At 39.6% G+C, this 20,000-nt stretch overlaps 2 protein-coding genes across 2 annotated transcripts in view; one reads left to right on the top strand and one right to left on the bottom strand.

Moving 5' to 3' along the window:
- The window catches only part of WDFY4 (WDFY family member 4), a gene marked incomplete at both ends in the record, with an annotated part of 119,017 nt that overhangs the window by 80,193 nt on the left and 18,824 nt on the right, over window positions 1-20,000 (top strand). Inside the window, 7 exons of the mRNA XM_079535699.1 lie at window positions 1,130-1,192; window positions 10,711-10,753; window positions 11,537-11,656; window positions 12,212-12,329; window positions 12,989-13,098; window positions 17,532-17,685; window positions 18,735-18,826. Coding sequence (XP_079391825.1) covers window positions 1,130-1,192; window positions 10,711-10,753; window positions 11,537-11,656; window positions 12,212-12,329; window positions 12,989-13,098; window positions 17,532-17,685; window positions 18,735-18,826 — 700 coding nt within the window. The remainder of the gene's footprint in view (window positions 1-1,129; window positions 1,193-10,710; window positions 10,754-11,536; window positions 11,657-12,211; window positions 12,330-12,988; window positions 13,099-17,531; window positions 17,686-18,734; window positions 18,827-20,000) is intronic.
- On the bottom strand, window positions 2,678-3,460 carry LRRC18 (leucine rich repeat containing 18; the record flags this gene model as incomplete). The annotated part of the gene is made up of 1 exon (XM_079535700.1): window positions 2,678-3,460. The coding sequence occupies one exon, from the start codon at window positions 3,458-3,460 to the stop codon at window positions 2,678-2,680; it is 783 nt and encodes a 260-aa protein (XP_079391826.1).

Below are 20,000 nucleotides of genomic sequence, written 5' to 3' on the forward strand. Positions count from 1 at the left end.
TGTTTATCTTGGCTTCAAATTTCTGTCTTTGTGCTGTCTCTTTCTTCGATTACAACTTTTTGGTCTTTAATGACTTGCATATAAACAAAGCTATGAAACTTCATTTGCTGACTTATGAATTCCTTGGAACATTACATAGTCATTGATTTATCAAGGGAGCTAATGCATCTGTAATACTCTTCTAGCACCTGATGGCATGTTGTTATATATCCTTGCATCCCAGAGAAATGCAATTGTAGCTGTGCTGTTTCCTTTCCCTAAAGATCCTTCTGCTCCTGAAATCTCTGAGCACTCTAATGGGAAGCATTCCTTACAAGGCCAATGTGAATTTATCCACTTCTCCTTTCTAAACTGGACTTCTTAAAATTACCAGATTCTGCCCCAGAGATGGCTGCTTTTAGTCCTTATCTTAGCTGTCTCTTAGCTCTGAAATGCATGTGTTGGAGTGATCTTGCTGAGGGCAGTTCAAGACAGTGCATTAGTCTTCAACTGCCTGTCTTGCCATTCAGCTGCAGGTTACCAAACCTATGGGTTTAATGTCTGACATTAAAAAAAAAAAAAAAAAAAAAAAAAAAAGAAAACCCCAAAACCTACTGGAGGTAAAGAGGGGGGAGGCTGATATGTGAGTTGGTGTACCTTTCTGCCACTTTTGCCAGCAGGCTGGTAAATGTCAGAGAGGATTATTTTCCTCTGGGTTTAATTAGTACCATCCTAAGCCACCTGATCATAAGTTATTACTGATCAATTCAAAGCCTTATTTAGGAAAGCCACTGTTTTTATCCAGCCCACAGATAATTCCTTAACATTAAACATATGTTTTTGCTGTGTTGTCTTGCGACTTTATTCTGGGGTGGTGAAAGGCTGGGACATTCCCTTGCTATAGGCAGGGACACCTCCAAGTTGGTTTAGTGGGAGATGTCCCTGCCTGTAGCAGGGGGGCTGGAACAAAATGATCTTAAAGGTCCCTTCCAACCCAAATCATTCTATGATTCCGTGATCCTTCATAAGAAAAGTTGCAGTTAAGGTATGACGGTGTTTAATAGATTATATACGGATATGAGATGATACACATACATCCTCTGTACAAATAACTGTTTAAAAGATTGTTTTGTTATTTTTTTATCTGTAGATTTTGCTTTTTCCAACCTGCTTTGAAGTCAAAGGGGGTAACAGAGGAGTCCCTGAATGTAAGGTAAAAACATGAACATTGGATAACAGTAGAAAATAAGAGCAAACACATTATTAAATTGTACCTTAAAAACAAACAAACAAAAAAATGGAAATTGTTTTTGCTCTCAAATGGAATTGTTTGTGCTCTCTATTTTAAAGATTCAGTTGTGTCTCCAGAACTCTAAGGTGTTCTAGTGTACAGCATCCGTGATTTGAAGGTATGAGGAACGTGTTAAATAGCTGACAGTGCTTAGTTGATTAATAATTATTAACTCCTTAATATGATTTTATGGTAAACTCTACATAGATGGTTACTGTGGGATAGAGGCAGTCAGTGAGGTGAGGCTACAAAGCTAATCCATAATGTTTCTACATAATGGGCTGTTTATTGTGTGTTTAGAGTAGACAGTGACAGATGTGTGCGTGGAAGTTTTGGCATGCTACAGTAACAGCGCATTGGAGATTCCAATTTGTGGTTCATCAGATTTACTGCTGCAGGAAAAGAAAGCTTTCCCTTCCAGTGTCAGTTGAATGAAACCATGTTCAGTGCAGACACTGAGTTATTTGTATAGCTGCAGATCTTTTCAAATTGGGTGTGTGAGGAGTACACCCCTGAAGGCCTGACTAGTGTACTCTGGAATGATCACTTGGAGGCAGAATATTGTTGAGATCTGTGGAGTTGTAGTATCTTGTTTGTGTGACCTCTGCTTCCCTTTTTTTGTTTGTTTTCATTCCACCTGTTGCAGGTCGTTACTTATCTTTGAAGTGAATGCTTTCACCTTGAGTACTAGCCATCTGCTTGCAAGAAGTATCATTGCAGTGTGCAAACAGCTCTGGCTAGAGCATAATCTGAGCTAGAAATGATGGTTAACTCTATAGAGATGGTAGTGTTCTGTGATATTTAAAATTGATAATCTTTTGATATTTCTGGACCACTGAATGCTTCACCCATGGCACTTCATTCTTCATTTAAATACAGTTAAATCTGTGCTGTCAACATGTTACTGAGGCTGCAGCCAGCAGCTCTTCATGTGCCATGCTCAACTACTTTTATAATCTGCTCATTGCTTGCACTTGTATATTGTATTCACTGAGACTGTGGATGACTACGCCTCACCCGATGAAAATTAACAAAAGTAACTTTTGGGGGGCTAAGTGGTACGAGATAATTACTAGAAATAACTATTTTTGTGAAGTTTCCCTTCAGTGGACGTGTGACAAGGACATAAAGTTCATAACAAACAAACAAAAAAACCCACAAAGAACCAGAAGAACATGTTGTAGGAACAGGCCCAGGTGCTAGAAAGTAGTCTTTCCAATGTGTCCTTTTTAAAATGTACATTTGTTTTACTTGCTTGGGATTTAGTTTTAGATACCGCCTCAGATCTGCTTCTAAAACTGGATGTCTTTAAATGAAGAGAACTGCAGAAAAAGGCAGGTGGATAGCTTTTTAATTAGCTTGAGCTGGATTTCATAGGACACGGCCCATGGAGCACGACTGTAGAGTTCAGAGATATTCATCTTTCAATCTCCATTGTTCTTGGTTATCCATTGCAGTGGAGTTGGGAGTAAGGAGTAAAGGGAAACTGAGCTTCTTGGAGGGGCAGGACATTGTGTTCTTAAACTTGTTTAGTTTGTCCCTTTCTTCCTGACAGGTCTTCAGGCAGGAACAGCATAGGTCTTTCTCTTGTACTAAGTAAAGCGATTCTACACGCTTGATGGGGTCAATGTACTCTTTTTTTGACTCAGGGAAAGGGTTTCTTTCTGCATTCAGTTTCTGGAGCCTGGGAAGCGTTTTCACGCTGTTTGGGATAGTGGTCAACAAGTTGTCAAAGAGACCTAACTCCTTAAGTTCCTTCAGGGCCCCAAGTGTGGAGGGGATGCTGTCAAGACAGTTCAAGCCAAGATTGAGAATACGCAGGTTTTTTAGAAGGTTCAACTCTTCTGGCAAGGTTTTGCTGGTCAGCTTGTTGTTACATATATTCAGGTAGAAAAGATTCTGAAGCGTACCTACTGTCTTGGGCAACTCTTCTAGCTGATTGCTGTGCAGGTCCAGCCAGCGCAGTTTCTGGAACTTCTCAATGCTGTTTGGGATCTTTTTTAGCATGTTTCTACTTAAATCAAGCTCATCCACGTCAGCCAGTTTTAGAATGCATTTGGGAAAGGTAGTGATACCCATCTTACTTAAGTCAAGACGACGGCCTCCATCAAAAGAGATCCTGATAGAATTTTTTGCAGTTTTCAAGGTGATTTTTTTTCCTTTAGGACCTTTTCCTTTTCCCTTGGCCATCTTTCCTCAGAGAAAGACAAACACACCAGACTCTGGAAGAAGCGGGGAGCCCCAGCCTTTGAAAGCAGTGACTGTTAATTCCTAATTAAAAACAAAATAATGTCTTAGTCATCAATTAACACGACTGTAGAACTCATCAGAAGTTTTTTTTTTTTTTTTTTTTTTTTAAGCTCATGACTTTTCAACCCTTGGGCTACAACTTTGAAAGGCTTTCCTGAAAGCATTTTGAGTAGGTGAAATTCTAATTATTAAAAATATAATTTTATTGCACCATGACACTTGCATTGCTCTGTAAAGCAATGTAAGTATTACAGGATGAAATTAAAAGTATTACAAGTGGGTGAAATTTGCTGTCTTTCATCCCTAGATACTGGTTTGAGCCCAGCATGTAATGAAACCGAATGAAATACATTATCCATTTGCTGTATAAGGACTCAGGTGAAATATATTATGGGTCTCAATGCAGTCCTTGAGGATAGCCTAAAAGAAAGCACTGTTGTAGGTATTTGTAGCAGACTAAAAGGTTACTTTTTTAAAATTTTATTTTCCAGTCCTGGCATCGGAGGATAGGTTGGTTAAGTATCGTGTTGAATGGACCCGAGACTTTCAGCTCTGGACACTACTGAAAGAAAAACTGAATGTTTAAAGCAAATGACCAAGAGTTTTTCTTAAGCTAGATCACAGAGTGTCTCTGTGCTCTTAAGCACAGACTCTAGATACTTCTACTTTGTTGTTCTTCCGCACATGTTGAAGGATAAGTGAATTCCCATGGTGAAGGTGTTTTGTCCTCAAATAATGCATGTAAGGGTTCTAGTCAGACTTGTCAACGCTTATACTAAATACGTGCTATGTACTGTGAATGGGGACCTGTGTGAGTAGTAGTAGTCTACTGTAGTCTTAGGGTTGGTGACCTGTCTATATAATTGAACATCATTAAATATGAATAATAGTCACAGTTAGTGACAAAAGGTGCCATAGAAATGAATGACTCATGCTGAGAGGAGCATGGGTTAAGCTGGCTAACCATGGGATAGTCTGGGTGCTCTTGCATTTAGTTGTGAAAAGGTAAATTGCAGCTTTGATGGGAGATTGATTGTGACAAAATATGGATTTGTCCACAGTACATTTCCCTATTAAAAAGGCTTCATTACAAACCCTCAGGCTCTTTGGCTACTCATTAATCATGTGCAAATACATGAAGGGGTAGCTCAGGCATTTCAGCTTCTTTCGAATACATGCCATAGCCAAAGATGATGCAAAAGCAAAATTATCTCTGCATTCCCAGGAGCTCCGTAATGAGGCAGTCACTCCAGGAAGCAACGCAGTGGGGTCAGTCTTGCCCTGAGGATATATTCCAAAATTGACTCTTTCTGATATTTTTAAAAATTGTTTAAAAGGTTAAAACCTACAAGATTCTGTCTCTCACCAGTAATTACAGGGATTTATTAACATTATGTCCAAAGGCCACTCACACTTTTCTGAATTTAAAGTTACTGCTTCAGGAGCAGTATCATGCTATTTCTTTCATAGTATAAACTGGAAACTGAAGGAAACAAGAAATTACAGTGGAAAATTAAGCATTTTCTAAATGTTAGCTTAAATAATTTGCCCAGGATTGTGCAGGAACCAAATCTTTTTTTTTTTTTTTTTTTGTTAATTAGAATTCTCATATTTTAAAGAAGTTGATGGAAAAAGATCTGCAGGACAACTGCCTTAGGCTTGGGCAGGCAGGCTTGGAAGAGAGATTTTCTGCTTCCTGAAATTTATGTGATCTTGGCGATGTTGAGATCCGACTTTTCTCTTTTTGCTTGAACTTATCTATGTTGGACAAGTTGATGAAGACATTCAGCTTGAATCAGTGAAGGTTTGTTTTTTTTCAGCTAAATATGCCTTGAATAGAAATGGAATTGGCCTCAAGGAAAAATATTTTTTTTCTAAATTCAAAATGATAATCTTTTAAAATACTTTTAAAGACATCTTTAAAACTCTCAGAAGGAAAACATTTTGTTCACTTCCTAGTGATTTTTTCCAAAACTTTTCAGTGAAAATCCTGAGAGTGTGTGTGTGTGGGGGGGGGGGGGGGGGTTCAGAGTGGGGGAGCAATTCGTGGAGAGAAAGTTGCTTTACTTTCGTCCCAAACAGTCGTCTTAAAATAAAAATAATAAAAAATAAAGAACACAACCTTTTGTTTTATTAATGCTGGTTCCCAGAGCTGCAGTTACTTTGTGCTGTGTGCACCTGGGAACACTAGAGGGAGCCTGGTGTGAACAGCTGAGTGCTGGAGGAAGACTGGTCAGGAATATGAGTGTAGTTTTAATCTTTGAGGTACTTCTCTGCCAATGACCCTCATTGACTTGTTAAAAAAGAAATATTAAATAAACCTAGGTCTTTCAGAGTTTTACAAGTCCAAACAGGTTAGTAATTTTCCTGAAGACAGATCACTTACTATGAGGCACTGGATAATGGCCAGATTTCAAACCACCTTGGTCAGGTCACTTTAGTTGGATTTTTTTTTTTTTTAAATCATACCTTGGATCCTTACTTCATATGCAGTGATGAGGTAAACATGTCCAGGATGTGTGCTCACATACTGAGGGGCTGTTTGTTTTGGGTTAAAAGTGGGATCCAGGTTTTAAAATAACTTTTTTTAAAGTCCCAGAGAAAAAGATCAGCATTAGAGTTCTGAAGCACCACTGCAGCACACCAGCTTGCAGAGCATGAATATCTCTCTCATCTCTGCATGCTTGTAAACTAATTATCAATGTTTTGCAGGGCTGTAACTGGAGATAATGGAGCTTACTTATCCGTGTCTCATTTTCTTCAGCTTTGTGTAAGAGGCATCCAGTTCTGCAGACACTGGTATTAAAAATTCAGGAATCACAAGAGCCCTCCTTGCTGTAAATATTAATTATACCCATTTGATCTCCTGCTCACAGTGCATCTCTGGTGGTAGCAGAGAAAGAAGTACTTTCCTTGATCCAAGGAAGGCTTGCAGATTACTCCTTACTTGCACAGGGCTCTGCCATGACCCACTGCAGTTTAGGCCTGTCCTAAGCAGATCCAGTTAGGCCTAGGAAGCAGATCCAGTGCTAGAAGAATGCAGATTTGGACCCTGGTGCAGTCTCAGCATTTCTTTTTCCTTCCTCAGCATAGTGCTGGCAGGAAGAGATGGGCTTTCTGCCCACGCTGAATTGGGTGTTTCAAGATCTCCTCTGGGATTCTCCCTGTTCTTTTCCTACCATGGGTTGCTGCTTCCTACTTCACTGCACCCAAAGCCATACAGAACCATCTCAATTCTATCTTGAACTTGCATGTGGAAGAGTTTGTTGTCTCTCCTCGAAGTTTGCATGCTGCAGAGCAGCAGGCCTGTACAGTCCAGCAGAGCCTCTCTGGGATCAGGACAGTGAGGCAACACGTTCTGGCTCAAAAGAAACCATTTCACGTACCGCTTTAAAGCAGCATTCATACAGCAAATGATGTTGCGTGAAGCCAACCAGTTCCAACTAGGGGATTGTTTTATTTCCCTGCTTACAAGCCTGTTACCATTTCTTTGTTGTTGGATACGACCTATTGTGGAAGAGAGATTAATTCCCTGACTGTTTTAGATGCAGTCTCTTGCTAACAGGCTGTTTGAAACTAAATCCTATCAGAACAAATATATACTGAGCATTTTCCTTTAATTTTCTTACTTCTTTAGATTGCTTTTGTATCAACATGTGCAAGGTTACTTATAAACCAAAACCCACCCCACCAAGGATATACAAAAGTACTGCCTCATCTCAGCAATTCTGCTGTCCGCCTACTTAAGATCTTACCAGCTGGCAGAAAGACAGTCTTAAAAGCTGTGGTACCGATGTCACAAGCTGCTTCTTTCTTTCAGCAAGACGAGATGAGCCTTCATGGTCTGCTTCTGAGCAGTCTTCCTCTGGTCTGCTCCTCTGTGAGAAATGAATTTGTCTTTCAGTTGGTAAAGCAGGGGAGCACAGGACAATTTCCTTTTCAGAGGCCTGTAAATTCTTAATTGGGCTTCCTTGAAGGAAAATGGCGGGCCTTCAAGAAACTGTTGTGTATATGAGTTTACTGAGGGGAAGAAGAGTTGAAAAAGAACTTCCCTGGCTACAGTGCTTCTGTTCAGTTCTCTGTCTGCAGCCTATAAAACTTTTGTTCCTAAGCAACAGCACTGCTAGGTCCTTGGAGATCATTAGCATAATGTGTGGTTCCAGCGTGCAAGTTCAGGCTGGAGGGAAAAGAGCTGAACTGCATGTCATGTTTGGAAATGTTAGATTTCAAATTATGCAGAAAGAAAACACATCTGGACCTGGTTAGAAGCTATTTGTCAGCTTGCTGCCTTAGCTGTCCATTTTAGTCATTTGACCATTTCATTTTACTTAGCTGTAATTCAGTGTGAAATGCCTGTACGTACATGTTAGAACTCCCAACATTTGTGATACCATCCATAGCATCTGTCAGACTGAGTAGATACAGACTAGGAGGAAAAGTTTGTTCTGTCCTGAGCTGCAGCTTGCATTTATCTATCTGTGACCCTTCAAAAGTGCTGTTGCAACAATTCCCTCTTGTATGATGCGAGTTTCCTGGAATTTTTTTTGTATAGCTGCAGCTCATGATTTTAGTGGTTGCAATTATTTCAAAATGGTATTTGGAAAAAAAGAACTGAAGAGATATATCTAATGCAATCAACCTGTCAGTTGACAAGTGAGATCTCAAAGCTTGGAGAGAGCATCCCATTTGGACCACCAAGGCCCAGAAGCACAGCTGTTTCAGGGAATGACTACTTTGAGCCTTGCAACTTCTCAAATCAACATATGTATGTTTGTATAGCATGCTTGCAGACTAAGCCAGTTTAGCCCTGTCTGTAATATTTTATTTCCCTACTTTTACGATACTCTCACTATAAAATGCTGCAGGACTGATAAATTGAGCAGGTTTCTACGTGACATAACTCCCTGCCTTTTAACTCAACCATAAATCCAAAATAAAGCTGGACAGTTTTAGTGAGTGTGTCTACCTTTGTGGAAAGGGAAGAACCTAAGCTGCTCCTTACCTGACAAATACTCTAATCCAGTAACACATTGTGCCTGGATTCCTGATCCTGTACCTTCCATCTGAGAGGCAAATAGCCATTGGAGACCTTACAAAGACCAGTGGAACAAAACTCAGTGAAACTATAGTACAGTAGTTCTGTATTGTAAAGGCCCATAGATGTGTTTTTCAGTCGAGAATTCGTACATTCTTGAGCTACTTATGGTTCAAAGTGGGGTGCAAAACCAGTATAATTGTACTCCAGTCAGTGGACTTTCTCCCATTTTACAGTGTGTAAATTAGAACATCATTTAATTTCTTGGGTTTCTTTTTTTTTAATTGCTGAAAAATGACAGAATGTCTTGGGTTGAAAGGAAATTGAAGATCATCCAATTCCAACCCCCTGCTGTGGGCAAGTTCGTCATGCAGCAAAGCAGGCTTCAGAGCCCCATCCAGTCTGGCTTTGAACATGTCCAGGGATAGGGCACCCAAAGCTCTCTGGGCAGCCTGGGCTAGTGCTGCTTCTTCCTCTGAGTGAAAGATTTTCTTCAAATATCTAATCTAAATCTCCCCTCTTCTAGTATAAAACCATTCCCCATTGTCCAATCACTATCTGCCCCTATAAAAAGTCAGTCTCCTTCCTTTTTGTAAGCTCCCTTTATGTACTAATTCCTTTTATTTTTTTTTTCGGACAAACTGTCAAGGCCCCATCTTCCCATATCAGATATGAATAATACCTTTTTGTGTTTCCTGCTTGTTATAAATATAACCTATCATTGTTAGGTTTCGTATGCTTAACAGGAGAACTAATCAAAGCTTAAGAGTTGTAGACCATGAGCCAAAATTAGTCCAGGGTTCCACATTAGTTCATGAAATAGGTTATTTAGTCTATGCAAAATCTTGCATCAATTGCCTACCAACCTACCTCTGGCGAGAATTCCTAAACAAGGAATAAAGTACTTTGTTGAGTAAACAGTACCGTTTATCCTTAATGTATGCTATTAGCTGATCTGAGACTGAATAGGCAGTAAAAGAATGATTCATAATCATGAGATGAAATGTCATTTACAAGAATTTACTGCCACAAATTCAATAAAACTGTAATGATCGTAGACCATCCTAGTATTTTATTTAGGTCTTTGAAAATGCTTTGAAACTAGCTTTATGGACTGTTAGTGTGATCCAATACAGAGCACAGCTTGTTCATGTAGCAGTTCTGCCTTCTGTGATTGAACTGATTCCATCATGCTTTATGAAGTTAGTAAGTTCATCTCTGAACTGGCATCTTAGCTTTGGTGTAAAGCTATGTACTCAAAAGGAAAAGCATCCATAACCTTCAGTTATGTCATATTGTGTCACTAACCTCTTTATTTTGGCAGATAAAGAGTCTCTTTAATCAAGAAACCATCACTTGTCTCAGTTTGATTGCCTGCAGCTAGCAAGAACAAATCCACGCCCTTTCGATACTAACACACCTGATTCAGCTCAGCTGGAGTGTTACTTTTGCCTCCCCTGATCCTTTGACCCTTCTACCTTTTCAAATACATTTCCCTGTTTAGAATCTGCCTTCAGCTGGTTTGTTTCGATTTAAAGCTTCAGTAGATGTTGCTCTGAATTTTGAGAACAAAGAAAGTGGAAAAAAAACATTTTAAAAAATTGTTAGAAAAAGAATCAAGCCAAAACAGCAACAACACAACAAACTACTTTTTCAAAACTGCATTAATTTAAAAGTCCTTCATACAAAAATAATCTTTGATATGGAGAATGAGAGACCTTTGTTTTCAGCTGTCCTTCTGTTCATGCTGCAGGGGTATCTTCTCTCCCCATTTGGCAGTTTCTGAACTGTTTCTGAGTTATCGTACTTCAGGTGATATTTCATTCAGAAGCAATTTGGCATGTACCTTAGCACTCTGTCCAGTTAGAAAGAGTGGCTGGCGTGGTAACCTCATCCGTCACCTGAAGCTGGCCATCTCTGTTCATCAGGCAGAACCTTGCCTCCTACTGAAAGTGGTAATGAAACTGGGATCCTGCAGTGCTAACGTAAGCGTCAACACTTTCTGATTTTAAAATTATTTGGTCTCTGTTGAAATCTCAGTATTCTTTTAGTGTTGTCATAGGATGAGAATAGGGGCTCAAGGAGCACAGGCAGTAATGTATTGACTTTCTCTTACAGTTTTAAAACAATTATTTCAAATATCTGTTCCATACAGGAAACACTCAGGAGGAGAAAAAGTAATGCTCCAGAAGTGGCAGGTAAACTAAATCTTGTCTGCACATGATTAAGCTAAGATTTTCATTACCCGTGTGTCCACTCACATTTATATATTGTGTGTTTATGTGCTTCAAAGCCTAAGCTATTCTCTCACAGCTGGAGGTGAGGATATTGGCAAGACGAGCAGAGTATTTACATCTGGTTATTGCAGAGGTTTTGCTTTTCCCACTGTGAAACATATGGCCAACTATCTGACAGATTGTGTGATCCTATGCATGTTTTAAAATGGAGCTCAGAAATAGCCACCTAGTTAATGACAGATCATCTAAATCAATGTACATTTTTTGTCTTCACTGACTTTATACTGAGCTGAGAAATGTACTTACTTTCTTGCATTCCTGTTCTTGGTGGTTTAAGGCACATTCAGGAAATCTATATCCTTTTGATTATATGCAGCACTTTGTGAATCCTTTCCATATAAAGTTGTCCAGGATTTGCAAATACACAAATTGTTTGCATTTGGGGCTTCCAAAATCCGAAGAAGTGCTCTGTTACTCAAATACCACATAAAAGTGTGGATTGATTATAGACAAATACAAATGACCTGTCTGAAGAAGAGCCAGAAGAAAGGCTTAGATTCTCTTGAATGGACTGTGGCATAAGAGCTGTTGTGCTGATCTGAATGGTGATAGGTGATTGATTCCACTATGTTTAATGTTTATCATGGTGGATGGGGGAGCTATGAAGCTCTGAGGTTGCCTCTGGGGCATGGTTTTCAGGGGTGGAGTTAGGAGATTTTAATGTCTGCTTCTTTTCCTTGACAGAAGAGGGAGATCAGCAACTTTGATTACCTCATGTACCTGAACACACTGGCTGGCCGCAGCTACAATGATTACATGCAGTATCCTGTGTTTCCATGGGTCCTTGCTGACTATCACTCCCAGGTCAGTGCATGCTGCTCAGTGGGACTCAGTACTTTCTGCAATTTGTTGCATGATGCTACTGCAGTAGAAGGGCCTAGACCAAAGATTCAGAACTTGATGTAGTGAAGTCAAACTGTACTGATTATTTTCATATTAGCCTTGTCTTCAGGTCAGCTTGTGAAGGGATGTGTTCTGCCTCAGTAAGGTGGTCAAGCACCTGTTATGTGCATACGTACATAAGGGAAGACTAAGCTGACTTTGCAAGTAGTCAGTGGCAGGCTTCTGTCACCTGCTAAGGGATCTAGGCAGAAGCGACTTTGAAAACAATTTGAAACATGCCAAGACTTTTATTCAGTACCTCGTAGGTTCTTCATTTGTGAAGCATCTTGTACGTGCTGTCTTTTCAGTGGCACATGTTGCCATTCCATTTCCAAGTCCCTTCAATACTGAATCTGTGACAGCCTTGTACAGGTGGAACTTGTAACCAGCTTTGCCATAATCCAGTATCACTGAGATGGTCACGATGCCTTAGTCTGTGTTCTAAAAAATCCCATGTTTGTTCTTTTTGTGTTTCAGACTCTAAACCTTAGTAATCCCCACACGTTTCGGGACCTGTCAAAGCCAATGGGAGCACAAACTATGGAGAGGAGACAAAAGTTCATTCAGCGCTACAAGGAAGTGGAGAAGAGTGAAGGTAAGCATTTTAGAAGGCTAACAGATAGCAGAGGCTTTAAGGCATGCTTGTGAATCCTTTGGTCTTTCAAAACTTCGGTGATGGGAAGCATTATACCAAGGAGGTCCACTTGCTTCTGCATACAGAGTGCTTGAGGATTGAAAGAGAAATGGCTGTCTTGCAAACAATTCCTTCTTATGTGACTTGAACTGTTGCATTCTGTCATCTTCCCTTGGGCAGAAAGATATGCATCGGCAGAAGGCAGTGTCTGAAAAGATTGATCTGTTAGTTAAGTTGTATGTATCGGTTTTCTCTGGTAGCTAAACTGCATATAGAAGATTGCTACACGCAGTACAGCTAATGACAGCTACAGTAAGAGGAGAAAACTGGGCATTTAAACTATTGACCTCTGGAGATTTAGACCATTTTTTATTACTAACATGGTGATATAAGAGGATAAAGACTTTATTCATCAGAACATGAAAGGTGGGAGGCAAAGCAGAAGAATACATCGATGGTTTTAACAGCATGTTCAATGCAGATATGCAAGGTGTGCTTTTTGCACATCTTTGAATGCATCTACTTTAATTTATTATGGCACAATTCAGTAATTCTTTAGTGTTATGGACTTGAAATGGTGAAATTTCCCATTAAAATCTGATTTTGTGTTGAATTTCCAGGAGACTTGTCAGCCCAGTGCCATTACTGTACTCACTATTCCTCAGCAATTATAGTGGCATCTTACTTGGTCCGATTGGAGCCATTTACACAGACCTTCTGTTCTCTGCAGGTAAGGAAAAGATAGCTTCCATCTTGCACCTCCTTAGTTGCTGGAACAGGTTGCCCAGAGAAGTTGTGGATGCCTCATTCCTGGAGGGGTTCAAGGCCAAATTGGAGGGAGCCTTGGGCAACCTGATCTAGTGCCTGATTCAGTGACTGGCAACCCTGCTCACATCAGTGGAAATTGGAACTAGGTGGTCTTTAAAGTCTTTTCCAACCCAAACGATTCTGTGATCACGGAGCATACAATGATGAGCATGTAACAAAGAGAGATTCATTCTTTTGGCATCTCTAGTCTATTCTGTATTGGCCTCCTGGTTAAGTGAAGGCCATGTGTTGTGACTGCTAAATTCAATGGAAACATTTTAATGGAGCAGAATGATGCAGAAGGGTCATTTTGTTTTGGTTCTGTGTTGTATTTTACAATTGTGAAGATATTTAGCTTCCAAGTCAGTGTTTTATTATTGCTCTGAACACTGCCCTTCTGACTTTGGGGCAGATGCGCTTAGAATACCTGTCATCAAAGTCTCAAGTGCTCATACAATAACATGGCTATTGGCAAGCACTTGGAGCTGGCAGAATAAAGGCTCTGTCTGTAGTATGACAGGAGTCATGGGAATGGTGTATGTGAAGTAGAAGTAGAGTGAGATAGATCTCACGTCCCAGAAGGAATATTTTGATTTTACTTGTTCTGAACCTGCCACCATTTTTTTTTTTAGGGCTTAAAGCACTTCCAATGGAATTAAACTTCATGGAAACTGAGTCGTGCATTTGCCTTTCCCAGCCAGTCAGCATGCAGGGGCACCAGATTTCCTGGCTGCTCTCCTCATGCTGCCAGTGATACACAGGCAGGGCAACTTGGGCTGCAGCAGAGCAGTTGTTGCTCTCATTTTTGTAATATGTTTTGTTATAGCAGGGTCTACTAGGATGACACACTGTCAAACATATAATTTAAGAGATCTCTTGTTGAAGTTTTCCTGTGTTTATGGGGCAGTTTGAGAGAGGCAGCTGGGCCAGAATTTTCTACAGGCTGCTTGTATAGCAAGGGCTGGCGATATGTCCTGAAGCTCTCCAGAAGCTTTGCTGTTGAGCTGTTCTCTAATTTTTCAGAATGAGCTAATACAAATAAAGCAATATGGTAATTAAATAATGAGCCCTGTGATATCAGCTGTTACCAGCAGTAGATGAGTTAGCGAACCACCTGAGGCAATGGCTACCATTGTGCTCTGTGAGCCATATGTTAGCTGCAGTCATGTATTACTGTGGAGCAGCTATTTCTTGTAAATGATAAAGGTTGCTATGTCTCACTGGCACAGTTTTTATGCAGAACAGATTCTTAGCTTGCTTTGTGGACGTGCTTGTGTAATTGGTAGGTAACTGGCATTTCTGTGTGGATGGTAATATTCAAGGACTGCTGAGATGTAAAGGATTAAAAATGTCTGGATATGGATTCACTAAGCCTGCTGAACTCCTATTCTCTTCCTTTGCTCTTTTGTTGCTACACGTTAAGCTGAGCTTGTTTCCCATAGGTGATCAGTCCTACTGTGGCATAGAAATTACTGTGAGATGTAGTCAGGCAAACAGTTGATCTGAAACGTTTATACTTAGTAAAGAGCATATTGGAAAAGTACTCCCAAAGTTAAGGCCTTGGAAGGGTGCTGAGTCAGCAGCTGCGAAAGTGTCTCCACATCTTAAGAATTGGAAAATACATGCTTATAACCCCAAAGTGCCTTTCTGAATGCACTTGACGGGAGAGGCAGGGTACTTGAGTGTACTCCTTGTGGTAAATTGATGTTGCAAAGCATCCTGTTTGTCATGTCGGATACATGGTTTGCACCTAACCACAGAAGAAGTCAGCGTACAGGAGTTTACAAAACCTTATCTTTCACAATTTAAGTGTATTGAAATCTTACTGAAGGAATGTACGTATCTACTATGCATATTATGCTAGGATGGATGAAAGATTGTCTCATCGCATGAGCATTTATTGGTACATCTTCTTCCACTGATTCCTGCAGTTACCTTTTTAGGTATCTCATAAAACTCCTTTCAGGAATTGGTCTCACGTGACAAAAGCATAGTAAAGGTTTCTGTGCTTAGTGTTTCTTTTGGAAAGCTATTCTAGGGCTTCGTGGACTCAGTAATTAGTGACACTTGTGATTCACCTTGTATTTTAGAATCATAGAATCACCAAGGTTGGAAAAGACCTCCAAGATCATCCAGTCCAACCATCCACCTTACCACGTGAATTTCCATACTAAACCGTGTCCCCTAGTACAACATCTAAATGTTTGTTATTCCCTTTTGTTCTTATCCCACTGCTGCATTTCAGCTAGCAGGCTGATCCTCCTGGTGCTTGCCTCTATGAGGTACTTCCAGAGGACAGGTTTCTTGTTCTTCATTGTGTTGTTGAGCAGTCGTTTAAGAACTGTCTGCAGGTAATTGCCTCTCGGGGGTTTGGTAAGCCTTTGCACCTATGTGAGCATTTCTTAGAAATACTTGGATGTCTTTGGCTGTAAAACAGCCTCAGTGTTGCTTTGTTTTATGAACGTTTGGAGTTCTAACTTCACTCTAGAGATCACTTTGACCAGCTGCCTTTTATATACCATGCTATAGTTTTGGAAAACATGTTTTCACCAGTATTCTTTATTCATAGTTTAAGGCCTCTGCTAACAGGAAAGAAAACAGACTTAGTGTATCTAGCTATAGAAGAGTTGTAAGAGTTTACATTGACTTGCAATCTGAGGGCATAAAGCAATTCTTGATTCTTTTTTTCCTTTCTGCACACTTTTTGCATTCATAGAGAGAGAAAACTCATTAATTCTGATATAAATATATGCAAATAAATTTATTAATATAGGAAATGGGAAAATCAGTTATTGCTTCCTTTATAAATAATACAGGCTTAAGTTTTAAAGATATTACTTTTCCCTAAAATGAATTAGACAGCGAGGGAAAAAATCACATTTTTTCGTGGTGGTAATATCTTTAACCAGATTTGTCACGCTAACAGCATTTCCTATGTATATATTATTTTTATTTAATACAGGTAATCTTTTTATTACAAATCATATTGTTTCTCAGGAGATTACTATCAGCTCTCATAAAAGCTGCAAAAAAAGATGAAAAAGCATCAATCACCACCAGACACAGTGCACTGTGTGCAGATTAAATATACAAAGCCCTTTAATATGCTTCAATGAGATACTTGTTAGCTGTTGATTTATTTATAGTGCTGCTTCTATTCTGTTTTAATTTCAATTTGAATTTGACTCCAAGGGTCCCTCTCTAATAATGATCAAGAGCAAAATGACCTTGTGTATCAGATTAACTCCAGCTAGGTTTACTCATATGATTTTAGCCACTTCTTTGCTCAGTCCCTTCAGTGGGTGTAGGAAAGCTTCACAATTGCTGGTGGGATAAGGATGAAGGACATGAAATACAGGGAGGTGAAGCAGGACTATGTTATTGTTTAGAGCTGAGGCTGGACCCAAGTCCTTTCAGAATTCACCTCAGGGGAAGCAGTAACAGGATCTTTACATATAGAATACATGTCAGCTTTTGTTGGTAATCTAAATCAACTTGCTCATTCTAAAAAGCTCGGTGCGATGATCTCCAGAAACTGATTGTCTATTGGGCAATTTCTGTTACTGTAAAACTTTGTTATATAAATCCTTTGTTCAATGTGGGGATGTCTGTATAGATGTGCACATGGGATTTTCACAAATTCAAAGAGTATCTGAAATACCCATTAGAAAATCCTGTAGGAAATACAGTTCCAACATAAAGCATACATCTTTCATTCAGTGGGTGATTTATTTTTATTTAAAGATCTTGGTTCATAATGGTGGTTAAGGCTAAGGAGGGTGCTGCTATCCGGTGCTTGACTGTTACTAAAGTAAACATATTCAAACACTCTTAGGACTCGAGGTAGTTTGTTTCTCCTTCTACATGCAGCAATTTAGCCTTATCTTCAGATGTTCTTCCCCTCTTCTCTTCGTTATGCTGTTTCCTTTCCTGCTGTCCCCTGCCCACTGGGCCTTTCCTGCTTGCCTGGATCTCAAGAAGACTGAACTTAAGATTTGGCACAACTCTTTGGGTCACAGATGAAAACACCAAAGCTATGTTCACTGCTTAGAAATCACTTCTTGACGAAAGGAGTTACGCTGAGAAGTATTAATATTGGTTATGCTGATATTTTCAAGCAGATCGTTTCTGCTTGCCTCCAGGTTATTACAAGCTAAACAGTGTCTAAGCTGTATGGTATTCTTAATCTACCTATCTGCAAATTGGGACTGAGGTAGTAAACAGACCTGGGACAGATCCTGAGATACCACCTAATCAAATGTGATGGTTATTGCAAAATTGACTGAGATTCTGTATCTGCTTCTTGTTTAACAGAATATTCACAATGCAGTTTTTTTTTTTGTCTCCATTTCACAGGGTGGAAGCTTTGATGTTGCAGACAGGATGTTTCATAGTGTCAAGAGCACGTGGGAATCAGCATCGAGGGACAATATGAGTGATGTCAGGGAGCTCATCCCTGAATTCTTCTACCTGCCAGAGTTCCTCACCAATGCCAATCACTTTGAACTTGGTATGTGCTAGAAGGGATCTCACTTCTATGGCTATGAAATACATATTAATTTAACTTTTGGAAATGGATCGGTTGCTAAATGGTAATGATGAAAGGTCTTTTTAAAATTTGCTGTCTGTGGTGCTTAATGTTGCCACGTGTGACCTCAGTATCACTTGGAAAGATTCACTACAAGTCTTATGAACTAGATGCGTCATCCCCTGGCATCAAGCAGCATTGCAGTCCCTTCTGAATGAGTGTACGCTTTCCCTAGACCTGTAGGGTGATGTTGAGATCTAGTTATAAATTGTACTTAAGAACTCAGTGGAGTGAAATGTGCAATATAAAAGGCAGAGTAGAGAATAGGTGTTAGAAGACTGTTAAAATATTGTAAAGAATTTGGGCATTTTCATCTTTGAGAGGAGACCAAGGAACAGAGTCTAGCTGATAAAAAAGATCCAGAAATTGACCGATGTATTAAATTGAGGGATCTAAAAAAGGAACCAGAATTTCATGGATAGCAAATAAATAGAAAGATTTTGCAATAGGTCAATCCAGTAACCAGAATCTGTTCACTACTGCCCTGTTAGGAAACTTGCAGTCTCAGACCTAGGCCTTAATTTAGATCATCCAGTTGTGTAACTCCTGTCCTGATTTGAGAACTTATGCTTACCTTCTGAAAGGAATCAGACTGCAAAGGACTTGAGAACAAAATCCTTCCTAGAAGCTGCTTCAGAAGAAATAGTTGGCAGTTAGTCCAGTGGGATTTTGTATAAGAAAAAGTTGTGTCAACAGGTCTGTCTTGTCTGAGCTTGCATTCAGGGTTGAAATGGTTTGTGCTGAGGACATGCATATATTTACTGTAATAATTACATCTTCTCAGTGCTTTATTACTAGATCAGACACTCAAGGAGAAAAAAAATCTTCAGTGTTCTGTGACACTATAGCATAGAATCTGAAATTGTTTGTGTGAAAGTCACCTAAATTTCCCTTGACTTCACTGTTTTGGAAAAGCTGTTACTATTCATAACGTGTTATTCTTGGTTTTAATTCTTCCTTTAATCCTGCAGGCTGCATGCAGGATGGAACAGTGCTGGGAGATGTGCAGCTTCCTCCTTGGGCAGATGGAGATCCCCATAAATTTATTCTCCTGCACAGACAGGTTAGTGAAAATGGCGTTTTGGGTCACAGTGTTGAACTGATTGCCATTGAAAATGAAATCCTAAAGGCCAGAGTCACAACAAAGGTGTTAGACCCAAATAAATCCTTCCTTTGTGGAGTTCATGTTGTGTTTTGGACTTTGCTTGTCTGCTTGACAATTCACTCAAGGCCAACTTTGCAGATTGAATGAAATTAGATTCAAGCCACACACCTAGCTCTGATCTCAGTCCGTAAGAGCATGTGAACATATTTTAATGCATGCACATGACATTCGCATGCATGCAGTTCCATGTTGTTGCTAAACAGCTACGTGTGTATTCAAATTCCTCTATCTGAGTCATGCTGGCACTGCAATTACTTTTTTGTATTTTTTTTGAGTGGGAGGAAGTAAAATCTAATATTTTAGGGTTATTAGTTTGGTGCTTTAATGAGGCCAGTGTTTCTTTTAAAGTTTGCCTTTAATAAAGTCAGTCTTGACAATCTGAATGTTAATAGCTGTAAGGCCATGAAACTTACTGCAGTTGAGGTGTCCATAGTTAGCAGGACAGATGTGGGAATTTCTACGTAATAAGGAGTTCAAAGGCAATTCTGTAGGAAAGTTTTTCATTGAACACAGAATTTGCAGCTGAATGCTGTTGTGTAGGTCTCTGTTAGAGCTAATAATGGTATGTGCTGTATTGCCTGCCCCTTCTGGATGTATCTACCGTATTTCATCAGATTTCTGCTGGGGAAAAAAAAAAAAAAAAAGGTGTGTTTGTGAGTGCATGAAGGGTTGCTGCTTTGTGCAAGGCGTGTGGCAATTGTGTGTTAGCATTGGTGTGACAAAGAAAGTAGCCCATTATTTATTCTATAGTCTCTTCATTACATGACTGTACCGCACAAAAATGGATGTGATTGTCTTCTCTATTTTATTTTTAAATAAGTCTTTCCTTACTTTATCTCCCCATATACTGGTTTCTAAATCCTGTCTCTGACATTCTTAATGACTGTATCAACTTTTTATTCCTGTTTTGAAGAAAAATCAGACAAAATTCTTGTCGTCTTAATATTCTTTTCTCCAACTTTTACTCTACAACTGACAGCAACTGCCATTCGTCCATTAAATTACCACTGCTTTTATATCCCTTGCTTTGCACTTCTGCGCTGCATTTAGGGCTCATGTTTTCTGCCACTAC

This window comes from Tetrao urogallus (genome assembly GCF_951394365.1).
Source record: "Tetrao urogallus genome assembly, chromosome: 5".
NCBI lineage: Eukaryota > Metazoa > Chordata > Aves > Galliformes > Phasianidae > Tetrao > Tetrao urogallus.